Source organism: Narcine bancroftii, chromosome 1 (assembly GCF_036971445.1).
Source record: "Narcine bancroftii isolate sNarBan1 chromosome 1, sNarBan1.hap1, whole genome shotgun sequence".
NCBI classification, from domain to species: domain Eukaryota; kingdom Metazoa; phylum Chordata; class Chondrichthyes; order Torpediniformes; family Narcinidae; genus Narcine; species Narcine bancroftii.
The window spans coordinates 465,704,747-465,720,616 of record NC_091469.1 but is presented as its reverse complement, the minus strand read 5'-3'; the positions used below and the strand labels follow the sequence as shown (position 1 = coordinate 465,720,616).

At 46.9% G+C, this 15,870-nt stretch overlaps 1 protein-coding gene across 1 annotated transcript in view; it reads right to left on the bottom strand.

Annotated features, from left to right (window-relative positions):
- The window catches only part of adarb2 (adenosine deaminase RNA specific B2 (inactive)), an 837,813-nt gene that overhangs the window by 386,380 nt on the left and 435,563 nt on the right, over nt 1–15,870 (bottom strand). The window contains 1 exon segment of the mRNA XM_069914681.1: nt 4,094–5,046. Coding sequence (XP_069770782.1) covers nt 4,094–5,046 — 953 coding nt within the window.

Here is a 15,870-nt window from a genome sequence, read left to right as displayed (position 1 = left end):
CATCCCTTAATCCCTTACTACTAATTGTCACACACCCCTCCTCCCACCCCATTGGTAGCTATTCCTGTGGTTTCTTCTCCCTTATCCCAAGCACAAGCAGCCTTTCCAAGTGAAACAACCTGTGAGTCTGCAGGGTGTGGTGGGCTGAGCGACTGCGTGATTAGATGGGCTGAATCGCCTCCCCATCATCCGACACAAAATGGCATGGGCCCACCTTCCCTTCCGAGGAGAAGCCCGCGGTTGGCAACACGCGTTGCCCAGGGGACAGTGCTGCTTCAGTGTTGCATGCTGCTGGATGGGGATGGATGCCGCGACGCACTTACGTCACTTCCTAAGGCCATCATGCCCTTCACAGGAAGTGGGCGGTCTCCTCGAGCCATGCCAGGAATTCAAAATAAAGATTCAGTTACTTGTTCACCTCGTGCTGTGTGGACGTCTCTCATTTCAGACGCTACAATGGTGACCCCGGAGGATACCAAGTTCTGGAAAGTCATCAGCACCCTGGACATCGCTACCGCAGCAAATGCAAGCTCCTTTGTGGAAAATCTTCCAGTGATTGAAGGAACAAATGGGTAGACAGAAACCTCCGCCACCTTCCCGACACAGCTCTCCACCCTGCCACGTCCCAGCGAACCTGCAGCCCACCGAATTCGTGTTTGTGCAGAGAGGACAGCAAGGGACACCCCTACAATGGCCTTATGAAGGCCCATTCAAGCTGTTGCAGCGCAATGGTGTTGTTTTCACCTTGGACATTGGAAGGCGGCAGGACAGGTTTACAATTGACCATCTCAAGGCAGCTCATCTGGAATCAAACCAGTCTGCCCTGGATCCACAGGTCAGACACAGAGGCCACCTCCCCAAAGAGAGTACGGTAATTTGCTTAAAGGGTGGCAGCGATTCTGGGGTGGGGGAGGGGTGGTGTCATGGGCCAAGCAACCACGCTATTAGATGGTACGAATCGCCGCCCCACTCATCTGACACAAGATGGCGTGGTCCCCTCTTCCATTCTGAGGAGAAGCCCATGATTGGCGACATGAGTTGCCCAGGGGGGCAGCGCCACTTCCGTGTTGCTTGCTGCTGGATGGGGAGTGACGCTGACATCACTTCCTAAGTCAGTTCAACCCTCACAGGAAGTGGGCAGTCTCCTCGAGCAGCACGAGGAATCAAAAAAAATGTTTAGTTACTGGTTCACCTTGTGCTGTGTGGACTTGTCTCACTTCAGTAGCACTGCCATTAGCCGATGCTACAAGGGGCCATTTACTGCATCTGGTGCTCCCGTTGTGGCCTCCTCTACACTGGTGAGACTGGATGCAGACTGGGAGATCATTCTATTGAATACCTTCACTCTGTCCACTGCAACAGCAAGGACCTCCCAGTGGCCAACCACTGTGATTCCACTACCATTGCCACACTGACATGTCCGTTCATGACCTCATGTGCTGCCAGATTGAGGCCATACGTACATTGTAGGAAAATACCTTACCTTTGCAACCTCCACCCAGACGACATTACTATTAACCTCCAATTTCTGGTAGCTCCCTTTCTCTTTCTTTCTCCTCTGTCACTTTCCCTCACCCCTCTGACCTTTCCTTTCCTTCTCTCTCCTGACTTTCAACATCTTCTAGCCTCCTTTCCCATTCCCTTCCTTCCACCAATCAGAGAGCATCTTTCTCAGCCTTCTGCCCCCCCATCATCATTCACCTATCACCTGTACGTTTGCGATCTTCCGCCCTTCTTCCCCCCCCCCACCTTTTTATGTGAGCATCTTCCTGATTTTCAGCACCTCCTGATGAAGGGCTCAGGCCCAAAACACCAATTCCTGCCTTGTGCTTCCTATTTTGCTGCGTGACCTGCTGAGTTTCTCCAGCAAGTTTCTGCACTGCAGTCGACCCCAGCATCTGCAGATTTTCAGACTTTACCTATCTGTTCCTTTCATGTTCTGAAAAAGGCAGCTGAAAGTCCACTGGGCCTCAACATGCTATCATGGGCTCCAAAGTGAAGCCGAGCAGAATGGCAATCAACTGACAAACCCAGTGCATTCTATGCTTGCTTGGATCAGGTTGCTCAGCCAGTGGCCATCACCTCATCATCATCAGGTACCCCCTGTACCCGCAGTCACTGCTACTGACGTCAGATTAGCCGCAAAGAAAGTGACCGGCCTGTCAGAGCCTCAGGTTGCAGATCAGCTGGTGGGATTAATCGGAGCCATCTTTTACCTCTCCCTGCTACTGGATTAAATTCCCTCCTGCTTCTGTTCATCCCAGTGCTGGAAGAAAAATATACTGCAAGGTGATCCTGGCATCCATCACCTTAAACTGCTTCATGAGTTTCACGTTAACTCCAGGGTCTAAGCCAACCTCGACCCACTTCAATTCAAAGGTTCATTTCAGGTGCCATCTCTCTGGTCCTCCACTCAGCCCGGGTACATCTGCACATTTAGAGCATTAGAGGTGGAAAGGTCACTTCCCATAGTGGGAGAGTCCAGCACAACTTCAGGATTGAAAGGCATCCGCTAAGAACAGAAATGTGTAGGAATTTCTTCAGCCATAGGGTGGGAAATCCGTGGAATTTGTTGCCACAGTCCAGGCCATTGAGTGTATTTAAGAGAGAGATTAAAAGGTTCTTAATTAGTTAGGACATCAAAGGTTATGGGGAGTGGGGATCAGTCGGAAAATGGATTGGCTCATGATTAAGTGGCAGGCAGGCTCAATGGGCTGAATAACCTATTTCTGCACCTATGTCTTCCGGTGTTATGATACCTTTGCCAGACTCATTGGCTACAGCTTCAACAGCATAGTTCCAAATAAAGTCATGCCTATACTCCAGGACCTTGGTTTCAACACTCACATCTGGAAATGCAGACCACAATGAGTGAAGATTGGAGGTAACTCCAGTGCCCTGCATGGGTGTGCACTCAGCTCCCTACAATACCTCCTGTATTCCCATGACCATGTAGCCAAATACCACTCCAATGACAAATTCACAGATCTTGAACAATCGTCAGCGGCCATTCAATCCACTAAGCCGCAATTCTTTGGGATGTGGGACGAGGATGTGCAAACTCTATGCAGACAGTGCCCACAGTCAGGATTGAACCGGGTCTCTGGACCCTACTGCCTGCACCACTCTGCCCCACCCCCCACCCCTCCCCCCCCCCGCCACCGCCTAGGGGACTTGGAGAATCCCAGAGCCAACTCTTTCCGTTCAGCCGTGGGTGTCAGCTCTCCAACCAGGTACCCTCGTCCATTCCTTCAACTGCTAGACTGAAGTTCACAACCAAGGGGCCAATCCTTGCACAACTCTGACGGGCTCCGATAGCTCGGTGGCGAGAGCAGTGGCCTTGTAGACCAGGGGTCGCGATTTCATTCCTCGCTGGGGCCTCATCTCTATGAGGGGTGCTGGACAAAAGTGTTGTCTCTCTGTCTTCCGGGAAATAAAGTTAAAGAAATTCATGCATGACAATAATAAAACCTTTACCTCATCTCTGTTTGTTCTGGCCGGTTTTGACATCCCCTCTACGTGTCATGAGCAAGAGAAAGAGCAGCGATGCGTCTGCCTGTCCTGACAGTTTAACTTTTAATTTGTCACATTATACCTTGTGTAGTGAGAAGAGTTCATCAGCAAGCAGCCTGATAGGTTTCTCTAGCATTCATACAGTCACAGTGCAAGTATGGGAGTGAAATATACATTTAAAATTCCATTTTGGTATATAGACTGGCCACTTCCGTGAGGCACTATTAGTTTTAATGAACTCATATTTGCTGCTTTGATTTAAAACTACTTAAAATGCTTGACCTCAGAGAGTGACCTGTCAAAAACATATTTTGTGTCTTTGCACCAGCAATAACACCAAAAAAAAAAGAATTAAAAAAAAGGCAACTTCTCTGCAAAGACTGTAACTTCTACTAATTTATGATGTTGTTGCAAAATCAAGGTAGAGTAAGATGAGCTCATGGCTCAACGCCTCCAAATTATTTTGCATCCTTTCTTCCCCCGCCCACCAGTCTGTGCAAACGAAGGTTACCTGTGGTCAGCCAGCGACTTGGTGTGACATTTCCAAGGTCTGCCAAAAGCTGGCAGGGGCAATTCTCACCTGTGGTAAATGAGGACACTTATTCCTGCCAGGCATTTGACAAGGCTTTCCACTGGGCACTGGCTGGATGTTAAAGAGAGCATGAAGAGCAGCCTGTGCAGTCTGGGCTTTTGCCAGCTTCTTGCTGCGTCCCGTGCCTTCAAACATTCTCCCATCAACCCTCACTGCCATCACAAAGCTCTTGATGCGCTTCTCCACCGTCTCGGAGAGGCACACGTACCCCAGTCCCGGGCGCAGCTCATTTAACATCTCCACTGGGTTCTTCCTGCTCGCTGCTGGGAACTGCATCTTGTGCTTGTTCTGTTTGGCTTGGACCATTAAATCCAATGTGTGGCAGAGTAATCGCCCATGGCGCCAACCACCGCAGAGCGATTCATTCTTAGTGAGGCTGCAGCAGGGCAGACCATCACTCTGCCCCGAGGGCTCAAACTCCTTGAACAGTGTGTTGGGGAAGTCGGCCTGGTCAGACGTGAAGTCCGCGCCGGGGTCTACACAGTTGCCCATCGCAAAGTGGGCCTGGGAAGCATTTGGAAACTGCACAAAAGACTGCAGGGCCATCTCGGCTGCCCTCATCTTTGCTTTCTTTTTAGTGGGTCCCGTGCCCTCAAAGAGAAAGCCATTAACTTCAACTGCAATTGCAAAAATGGGAGCATGAACAGGTCCGGTCTGAGAGACCACCTGATACTGTAATCCAGGTCTTAGCTCATTCAGCTGCATTAGGGCATTCTTTGGCATGACTGACCATGATAATTTCTTACATTTCAACTGCACCTTAGGGTGCATATGTCCATTGTTCCCTTCCTCCAATGGCCTTTTCCTTTTCAATCCCGATGCTCCTGTTCTCGATACATCTGAAAAGCGAAAGACTTGCCGGTCACCAGAGGGTCGTGTGTGATCTTCCGATGATAAGTTCCCCACATTGCGGTTCTCCTTAACCTCTACACTACTGGAACCTGTTAAAAAACAGAGAGACGTCTCAGTTACTATTTGAATGGCGCCCGCATTTTAACATCTTTTAACTTTGTTCCCTTCAGTCCAATCTCGCTGCTTGTTGGTCAAGGGGAAATCTTGCAGTTTAAAATCGCCCTTGAGTATTAATTACCTTCTGCAGATTCACGGGTCTCAAGGAACTATTCTCCTGCATGCTGTAACACCAGTCAATGGTATAAACAGATATTATATGTTTGGGGCAGCACGGTTGGTTCAACGCCTTTATTAGGACCGGGGGTTCAAATCTCAGACTGTCTGTAAGGAGTTTGTACATTCTCCCCATGTCTGTGTGGGTTTTGCCCCAGTGCTCTGGGGCAAAACATACCGGGAGTACAGGTTAATTGGGTGTAATGAACTTATGGGCCAAAATGACCTGTTACTGAGCTGTATCTGCCTAAATCTTGTCTAAATCTTATCATGTGGTAGATTGCCCTATATACCACCAAAGGGTAATATGACCTACCTGCAACAAATCTCTTACAGCATGAGCTTGGATCTCACATCGAGCCAGAGAATATTACAGCACATAAAACAGACCCTTCTAGTCTGGGCTGAACTATTTTTCTGCCTCATCTCATGACCTGCACCCAGTCCATAGCCCTCCATACCTGTCCCATCCATATACCTCTCCAAATTTTTCTCAAATATGAAAGTGTTAATGCCAGCTGGCAAGATGGAATATAAGGTGCTGTTCCTTCAATGTTTGGGTAGCCTCGATTTGGAAGTACATGTCAGTGTGGAATGAAAATGGTTGGCCACAGAGTGGAAGTGCTCAACAAAACAATCTCCCAGCCTGCGTCCATTCTCCCCAATGTAGAGAAGGCCATGTCGGAAGTACCAGATGCAGAAAATGACCCCTACAATTTTCCTGCCTCTGTGGCAATTTCTGACACAAATGTTTCATTTTTTTTTCCACTCTCACTTCTTTTTCTTGGCAACAGAGACTTGGTTTTGAAGAGTATTTTGACGACAGAGTTGCTTTTGCCCTGTATATTCTTGAGTGCTTATTTTATGCTATGCCCAACCCTTCTGTATCATAATAAGTATTTAGAGATTTCGAAGCAAATGATAATATTGTGAAGATTGTTTGTTGTGGTGGGTTCGAGGACTGTGTTAATATACCTGAGGCTATTACAAGACTGAAGGTGTAATGCACTGGAGCAAATATTGGACTGGTCTCAGAGCAGATGGGATGAAGTTCTCAATGTGCAATATAATGCAGAAATATGAAGTAGACACTGAAGATTCTGGGGAAACTCAGCAGATCAGGCATCATTTGAAGGAACAAATGTTTCCGGTCAGTATCCTTCCATTGTACTGATATGTTAACTCTTGCTTTTCTATCTCAGGAGACATGGAAGCCAAGATGTAAAACATGGTGTTGGATGGAACAGACCCATCCAAATAAGTCTGGTCACCTTAAATTAGATTTGTGCCCCTGGTACAAAGTTTATTTTGATGTGGATTGGGAGTGAATTGCTAAACTCACTCAGAATAATAGCAAATTTGCCAAAGGAACACATATTTAGTCTGATGTAGTCCAGCATTTGAATCAATAGGCCTTTTCACACTACCGGCTGAGCGGTAACTCGACTTGGACCCGGTGAAATTCCTGGGAATTCACACCGTGATCCAAATTCCCGGGTATTTTCCCTCCCTGGCAATTTATGGGGGGTCCCACCTCCAACCAATGATGTGTTACACACTCACAGGATTAAGAGTAAGTTAACCTCCCCCCCCGTTGGTTGCCCACCCACCAGCCCACCCACTAACTCCTTCCCTCCCTCCCCTCGGCCATCTATTGGCTTGTCGCCCACCCCTCTCCACGCTTCAAGGCCACTTTGGCACTTTATGATGGTGGCACAATAATGACTAGAGCAATTACAGCTGCGCGAAGGATTATGGTTAATGAGGACGGCCATTCATCTGGCATTGTGCTGCCATCGTGACGTGCCAAAGCAGCCTGCTGTTGCCAAGAGGCATGAATCTTTTAATTTTAATCCGCTACGTGACGCAGCACGCAAGCGCTGATGTCACGAGACTTCCCCTGCTTGGCTATTTGCCTTTTCACACTTTCACAAGTCCCTGTTGCCAAGAAAAAAAAGAAGTAGGGCCACGAACCCGTTTAAAATTCCCAGGCTGACCTTTTCACACCACAGGTTCACAGGAGGGTTCCCAGGAAAATTTCACAGGAATCTTCATTTTACACTGCAGTGTGAAAAGGCCCTAATGGGGTTGGAGCATACAATATTTAAGACAATGAGAACAGAGCTATGCAGCATGGAAACAGGATCCTTGGCTCACCAAATGCGGGTGATCCCTTTTAATTCTCCCTGCATTCTTAGACACATATTCCAGATTTTAATTGTCACCTCCACTCTGGGACAATTTACAGTGGCTAATTAACATATCAATATTGTTAGTGCCACATTATTACAGCACCAGTGATCTGGATTCGAATCCGGTGGTGTCTGTAAGGTGTTTATGTGTTCTGCCCATGCCCTGCGTGCATTTTCCCCGGTGCTCCTATTTCCTCCCAAAAATGGATGGATTTGGGGTATTAATTGGTTTTAATTAGGAAGCATGAGTTTGAATGACTGGAATCGGATTCTGCTGTGTTGAAAACAAACTTTAAAATTGAAATATGCATGTCTTTGTGGTGTGGAAGGAAGCTGGAACATCATAGGGAGAGCATGCAAACTCCACAGGGACTGCACTGGAAACAAAACGGGGCCTGGGTTGCTGGATGTGTGAGGCACCAGCTCCACTAGTTGCACCAACCTCACACTTGCACCAGTGGCTTTGGTAAGACGACCTTGACACTAATCTGTACAAACAAGTGCAGTCTGCTTCTGGACTTCTGCTGGAATGCTGACAAACCTGCACCAGAGCAAATGTTCATCACAACAGCTGGTAAATCTGCCTCAGCCCAATGACTTTAATCTATTCTAACATTTGTCCCAAGAATCTGTGGTTCCCGATTACTTGGTGTTGATGTCAGCATTTAATTTTCACTTAAAGTATCTGCCTGCTTCATTGGTCTGGTGATGTTCTGGAAGTTGGTGATAATGTCTTCCTAACAGTAAAATGGTACAATGAAAGTAGAATGAATCATGTCATCAAAACACTTTGCAAGTGTAAAATCTGATTAGATCAGAATGTAGATCATAAACCATTATGCACAGTACAAGCCCTTCAGCCCACGATGCTGTGCTGACCTATGTAAACCTTCTCCACAGCAATCTATTTTCCTGACCTCACACCCATAAACCTCTATTTTTCTTGCATCCATGTACTTGTCTCAGGATCCTTTGAATGTTCCTGTTGTACCAGCCAGCACCATCAGCCCTGGCAATCCATTCCAGGCACCCACCCCTCTCAGTGTTAAAAAAAACTTACCTCTGACATCTCCCTTTTACTTTCCTCCACTCACTTTTAACCGTTGACCTCTGGTATTTGCTATTCTCAGAATGCAAAAAAAGTAAGGGATGAATTTACTCGAAGGGAAGGCACGACACATATGCACGCAGGTTGTTGCATTTAATGATATTTTTAAACAAACAATCTTGATTTTATGTTTTTATTTTCAAATCAACAAGTTTCCTTATGTACACAAGAGTTTAACATAAAAAATGGAACTTACATTCCCTGAAAAGCAAAGGTGCAAACAATTTTTAAACTGCCCAAACATTTAAATAAAAATTAACTCAAAACCATTGTTTAACAAAGCCCTTTGGTCTCCAGATAAAAATTACCTACAAGGACCCTGAACATGCTGCCCTTTCTCAAATTATGCTCAACTTCTTTTTGATTTCTTGTATGAATCTCACATACTGGCTACAATGAAGGATGTGGTCTGCTGTAACATAAATTAGGGGCTCCCATGTAGAAAACCAAAGGTTGGAAATAAAGGGGTCTTTTTTCAAGCTGGAGGGCTGTAACCAGTGGACAACCCTCAGGATTGGCTTTTGGCCCCCAGTTGTTACTAATTACATTAATGATCTGGAGAGGGAACGCAAGGTAAAGTTTCCGAGGTGGTAGGCATGTAGGTGAAAGGACATGTTTTGATAAGGACTTTGCTGCGAGATATAGATAGCTTGAGTGATTGGATGAAAACCTGGCCATTGTAGGAGTCCATGCACTTCGGTAATGTGTGGATTATTAACCAGATGGAGAGAAACTTCCCACATTCTCTCAGTGCTGTTCCGGAGCTTTGACCTGAAACACCCATTTTTATCTTTTGCCTTGACAGATGCCACTTGACCTGTTGAGTTCTTCTAATGTTCTGTTTTTCATTTCAGATTCCGACACCTGCAGTTCCTTTTGACTGCTTGTCACCGATTTATTTTTCTTAGCCTTGTGTTTAAACTCCTTACTCTAACTTTCTCCAGAGCCTCGTGGCCCACCCTGTTAACTCAAAACTCACAGTTCTTTCACCCCTGGCCCCTTCCCTGCCTCCTTCCTCTTTCCTTTATCATTCCATGCCATGCTGCCAGGACTTTGTGACATTGAATTTCCTGTCTATCCAACTACCTCTTCAAGGAAAGGGTGCAAAAAAGATTCACAAGATTGTTACCAGGGTGGTGGACCCTAATTAGAAGGAAAGGTTTGATAGGCTGGGACATTTTCTCTCAAAGGCAGGAGACAGATATGACACCTTATTGACATTTATATAATCAAGAGGGTCTAGATAAGGTAAATAGTCATATTCTTTATCGCTGGGCGAGGGAATCTAGAGTGAGAGGCCATAGATTTAAGGTGAGAGAGGAAAGATTTAAAATGGATCTGAGGGCACCTTCTTCACACGAACGGTTTTTGGTCATATGGAACGAGCTGCCAGAGGAAGTGACAGAGGCAGGTTAGAAGTGTAATGTTTTAAGGACATGCAATGGATAGAAAAGATTTAGAGGCACATGTCAATGGTACTAGCTTGGGTAGACATCTTGGCTGGTATGGACAAGTTGGGCTGAAGGGCTTGCTTATTGACTCCTTGAAACCCTCCAAGGGACCCAAAACATTGGTTAGGTTTGAGGCTATCCATTGTTATCCTGCGTTCTCATTTCTGATTCTGACGTTCCTGAGAACAATTTTTTTCACACCATTTAATGACATCAGCCGCAGCCATGACCAATGGTCCATCAGGATGTCGGAGCCAGACTACTTTATTAGGAGAAGGAGGGTGTGTTACTGCACTACATCCCTCTTATCTGTGGATTGGACACCGGGTTTGTGGTCCATTTTAGGTGACCATGTTTGGACACTGGACAATTTGTATTTCCTCTGCTCGTTCAGTCTCCAGATTTCCCGTGGCTTTTAACTTAATGTAAGTACATTTTGCAATCACTGAATTATTCACATTGCACATTCATTGTTGAGTATATATGATTTCCTTCTGTTAAAGTGTTTCTCCTGCCCCATCCCATTACTTACCAATCTATTTGTGGGGGGGAAAAAATGGATGTGGATGGATATCATCAAAACTTCAAGGTCCAAGCTCTTTTTCAGTATAAGGGTATTAAAGGTTACGGAGAGAAGGCGGGGATGGGGTACTGAACTTTAAGATCAGCCATGATCTCGTTGAATGGCGGAGCAGGCTCGAAGGGTCGAATGACCTACTCCTGCTCCTATCTTCTATGTTTTAATGTTTCTATGTTTTTATTTCTACGTTAAGCACCTCAACTCCAATTGCTAATCGAATTTTTGTTCATGGGGTGCATGAACCCTGACTTTACTGCGGGAAAACAAGTTGAATTCTAAGGCATTCATGTTAGAGTTTTTGCATGCATTTACTGAGGACTGAAATTTAACAAATAAATAAATTATTAGTCAGTTCTTGGAGCAAGAGCCCTTTAGAAAACACTCTTCAGATTTTAATGGACATTCTGATGGGTCTGCAACAATAAGCAAAATGATGGGTTACGGACATTTTTAACCAGATGGCAAAGAATAAGGAACCCAACATTTCTTTTCATTTTCCTCGCGTTCACATCAGTGCAGAATAATATTTTGGGCGGGACACAGTTACAAATTGATGTTGGCTAATGGAGGAATTTGTTGTTGACTTTTCATCAACAGAAGTCAACCACAAGTGCAGTGCAGATTTGTTGAAAGGCAGGCTCTCAGCTTGACGTTTGTTTAATAGATCTTTACACTGCAAAGTTTTGAGTTTTGTGTGCCCGATGGAGATGTGGGGGGGCTGGTAGTCATGGTGGGGAGCTGGCTGATGGAGGACCTCAGTTTTCTTCAGGCTGACTTCCAGGCCAAACATTTTGGCAAAACTCAAAACGGTCAACCAGTTTACCTATCTCGGCTGCACCATTTCATCAGATGCAAGGATCGACAATGAGATAGACAACAGACTCGCCAAGGCAAATAGCGCCTTTGAAGACTACACAAAAGAGTCTGGAAAAACAACCAACTGAAAAACCTCACAAAGATAAGCGTATACAGAGCCGTTGTCATACCCACACTCCTGTTCGGCTCCGAATCATGGGTCCTCTACCGGCACCACCTACGGCTCCTAGAACGCTTCCACCAGCGCTGTCTCCGCTCCATCCTCAACATCCATTGGAGCGCTCACACCCCTAACGTCGAGGTACTCGAGATGGCAGAGGTCGACAGCATCGAGTCCACGCTGCTGAAGATCCAGCTGCGCTGGATGGGTCACGTCTCCAGAATGGAGGACCATCGCCTTCCCAAGATCGTATTATATGGCGAGCTCTCCACTGGCCACCGTGACAGAGGTGCACCAAAGAAAAGGTACAAGGACTGCCTAAAGAAATCTCTTGGTGCCTGCCACATTGACCACCGCCAGTGGGCTGATAACGCCTCAAACCGTGCATCTTGGCGCCTCACAGTTTGGCGGGCAGCAGCCTCCTTTGAAGAAGACCGCAGAGCCCACCTCACTGACAAAAGGCAAAGGAGGAAAAACCCAACACCCAACCCCAACCAACCAATTTTCCCTTGCAACCGCTGCAATCGTGTCTGCCTGTCCCGCATCGGACTGGTCAGCCACAAACGAGCCTGCAGCTGACGTGGACTTTTTTACCCCCTCCATAAATCTTCGTCCGCGAAGCCAAGCCAAAGAAAAAACACTGCAAAGTAAATTTGGTTTAGGGCTTTAAGGCAAATAACACAAAAGTGCTGAAAACAAAAGAAACCAGGGGAACTTTGCAGTTCATGAGGGTGAAGAAAGTGGTGAAATTATTTAAAAGTGCAAGAGAAACGCTTCAGATCCCGTTGCATCCATAGGAGACAACGGTATAGAGTATGACCAATGTTTTAGGCCTGAGCCTCCTTCGTCTTTGCCTCCTATGGACACTGGGAACCCTGCTGAATTTCTATTATTTATTATAATTAAAACACCGGCAGACTTTCTCATTTCACTGGTGAAATTATTGCTGGGTCCTCTCTCTTAGTGGTCTCTTGGTATTGGGGGTGACTTGTTTCTACTCCAATTCCAAGGATTCTGAGTGGACGTGATCGAGAAAGGGGAGAGTGTTGCTGGAGATGGATTTGCCAAGTGAATTTGAGGTCGGGTTGAAAGTTAGCAGCAAAGTGGATAAAGCTGGCAAGCTCATCGTGAGGCAGCCCCCATGTAGTTGTCAATGTAGCGGAGGGAGAGTTGAGGAGCCTTGCCTGTGTAGGCTTGTGGCAGGGATTTCTCGACATAGGCATAGCTGGGACCCATGCCGGTTACCCATTTGACTCATAGGAAGGGGGATGAGTCAATGGAGGTTAATGAGGGTGAGAACAAGTTCTACCAGGTTGGAGGAGGGCAGTGGTAGAGGGGGATTGGTTGGGTCTGTCGTTGAGAAGGAAAAAAAAACAGAGGTTTGAGACATTCAGTATGAGAGATGGAGGTGCATAGATATTGGAAGTTCATTGTGAAAATAAGGTGGTTGAGGGGACTCGAAGTTGTGGAAGTGATGGACAGCATGTGAAATATCAAGATTCAATATTCTTCTATTGTCATGTAATAAAACAGATGTAATATTACACAACATTGCATTTGACCTGCCATAAGGCAGATAAAGTTTCAGCATCATGAGAAATTGCTGGTGCCCCTTACAGTCAGAGAAAGAGAAACAAATGAGAGTCCCGCCCCAGAGTCACTGAGTGACTGTGGATTCACCTCCAGCGCCCCTGCAACCTCTGCAGTCACAAACCATCAGCAACCTGAGCCTCAGATACAAAGCTCTGACACACTCAGGAAGCCTTCAGAGCCCAAGGCCCCTTGGGAGCCCCTCCTGACCTCGGCACTCTCTCACGTCCCGGTTCCGATATCTGGTACCCCTTCAGGCTACTCAGGCCAGTCTCCACCAGTCCGCAGCCTGGGGTGAGTCCTTTGTCTGGAAGTCACCAACAGCCCACCACCTGTGTGTTCTTCAGATGCGGGGCCGCTCACTGGTCACCATCCTTCAGGGTCATCTCCTCTGCTCCTCCTTCTCAAATGGGTGATGTTCTCACTGTTTGCTGCTGCTCTGCATCAGTCCTCTGCTTCCCCCCAAACCTGCAGCCCCTTGAGACCGCTGCCAACACAGGCTCCACCATCTTAGGCCCAGTCCTCACAGTCAGCTTCTTTAATAGGGCGTTAAAGGAGGACCCTGGATGGTAGACCCTGTGGGGGAGTGCTTTGTCTCTGCTTCCCAGGTCTGCACCAGCTGCAGTACTTCAATTACTGGATCTCTAGTGCACAGCCAAACTTTATTTTAAAACTGAGGATGCAGGTAGGGAGGGACTGGACCAGGGAAACAAATTGGAGTTGATCTCAGCTCAGAGGGGTGAAAACAATTGGTCTACCAAAACAATTCGGCTGGTGTACCTTCGATAGGAGGTAGAACCAGGCAGTGCAGGGTTGGGAAATGAGGCTAGAGGTTGTGGGACCCATCATCATCATCATGGTCCATCCTTTTGCGAGCGAAGATGAACATGGTGCCTTATGGTTATGTGACCATGATGACTGGAAATGATGAGTTCAGAGGTTGTGCTTGATGTTTCTTGCTGAGATCCTATCCAAGGGGGAAGTATGAGGAGGTACTTGAGAGCTTCCATCTGGCCTCGGCTCTGAACTTGTGCCCACACCTCATTCCTCCCCACCATTTGAGCCACCAAATAGACCTTACAAGTGAAGCAACATTTCAATTATGAATTACCAGGGGTCATCTACTGCATCCAGTGTTCCCATATATCTTCTTCTTCTTTCTTTCTTTGGCTTGGCTTCGCGGACGAAGATTTATGGAGGGGGTAAAAGTCCACGTCAGCTGCAGGCTCGTTTGTGGCTGACAAGTCCGATGCGGGACAGGCAGACACGGTTGCAGCAGCTGCAGGGGAAAAATTGGTTGGTTGGGGTTGGGTGTTGGGTTTTTCCTCCTTTGCCTTTTGTCAGTGAGGTGGGCTCTGCGGTCTTCTTCAAAGGAGGTTGCTGCCCGCCAAACTGTGAGGTGCCAAGATGCACGGTTTGAGGCGATATCAGCCCACTGGCGGTGGTCAATGTGGCAGACACCAAGAGATTTCTGCAGGCAGTCCTTGTACCTTTTCTTTGGTGCACCTCTGTCACGGTGGCCAGTGGAGAGCTCGCCATATAACACGATCTTGGGAAGGCGATGGTCCTCCATTCTGGAGACGTGACCCACCCAGCGCAGCTGGATCTTCAGCAGCGTGGACTCGATGCTGTCGACCTCTGCCATCTCGAGTACTTCGACGTTAGGGATGAAAGCGCTCCAATGGATGTTGAGGATGGAGCGGAGACAACGCTGGTGGAAGCGTTCTAGGAGCCGTAGGTGATGCCGGTAGAGGACCCATGATTCAGAGCCGAACAGGAGTGTGGGTATGACAACAGCTCTGTATACGCTTATCTTTGTGACGTTTTTCAGTTGGTTGTTTTTCCAGACTCTATTGTGTAGTCTTCCAAAGGCGCTATTTGCCTTGGCGAGTCTGTTGTCTATCTCATTGTCGATCCTTGCATCTGATGAAATGGTGCAGCCGAGATAGGTAAACTGGTTGACCGTTTTGAGTTTTGTGTGCCCGATGGAGATGTGGGGGGGCTGGTAGTCATGGTGGGGAGCTGGCTGATGGAGGACCTCAGTTTTCTTCAGGCTGACTTCCAGGCCAAACATTTTGGCAGTTTCCTCAAATATAACCATATAACCACTTACAGCACAGAACAGGCCAGTTCGGCCCTACTAGTCCATGCCGTAGCAAATCCCCACCCTCCTAGTCCCACTGACCAGAACCCGGTCCATACCCCTCTAGTCCCCTCCTATCCATGTAACGATCCAGTCTTTCCTTAAATGTAACCAATGATCCCACCTCGACCACGTCTGCCGGAAGCTCATTCCACATCCCCACCACCCTCTGCATAAAGAAATTTCCCCTCATGTTCCCCTTATAATTTTCCCCCTTCAATCTTAAACCATGTCCTCTAGTTTGACTCTCCCCCTTTCTTAATTGAAAAAGCCTATCCACATTTACTCTGTCTGTCCCTTTTAAAATCTTAAACACCTCTATCAAATCCCCTCTCAATCTTCTACGCTCCAGAGAAAAAAGCCCCAGTCTGCACAACCTTTCCCTGCAACTCAGACTCTCTATTTTGTTTATATCTTTCCTATAATTTGGTGACCAAAACTGTACACAGTACTCCAAATTTGGCCTCACCAATGCCTTGTACAATTTCATCATAACCTCCCTACTCTTGAATTCAATACTCCGATTTATGAAGGCCAACATTCCAAATACCTTCTTCACCACACCATTGTGGCCTCCTCTACATTGAAGACACTGGATTC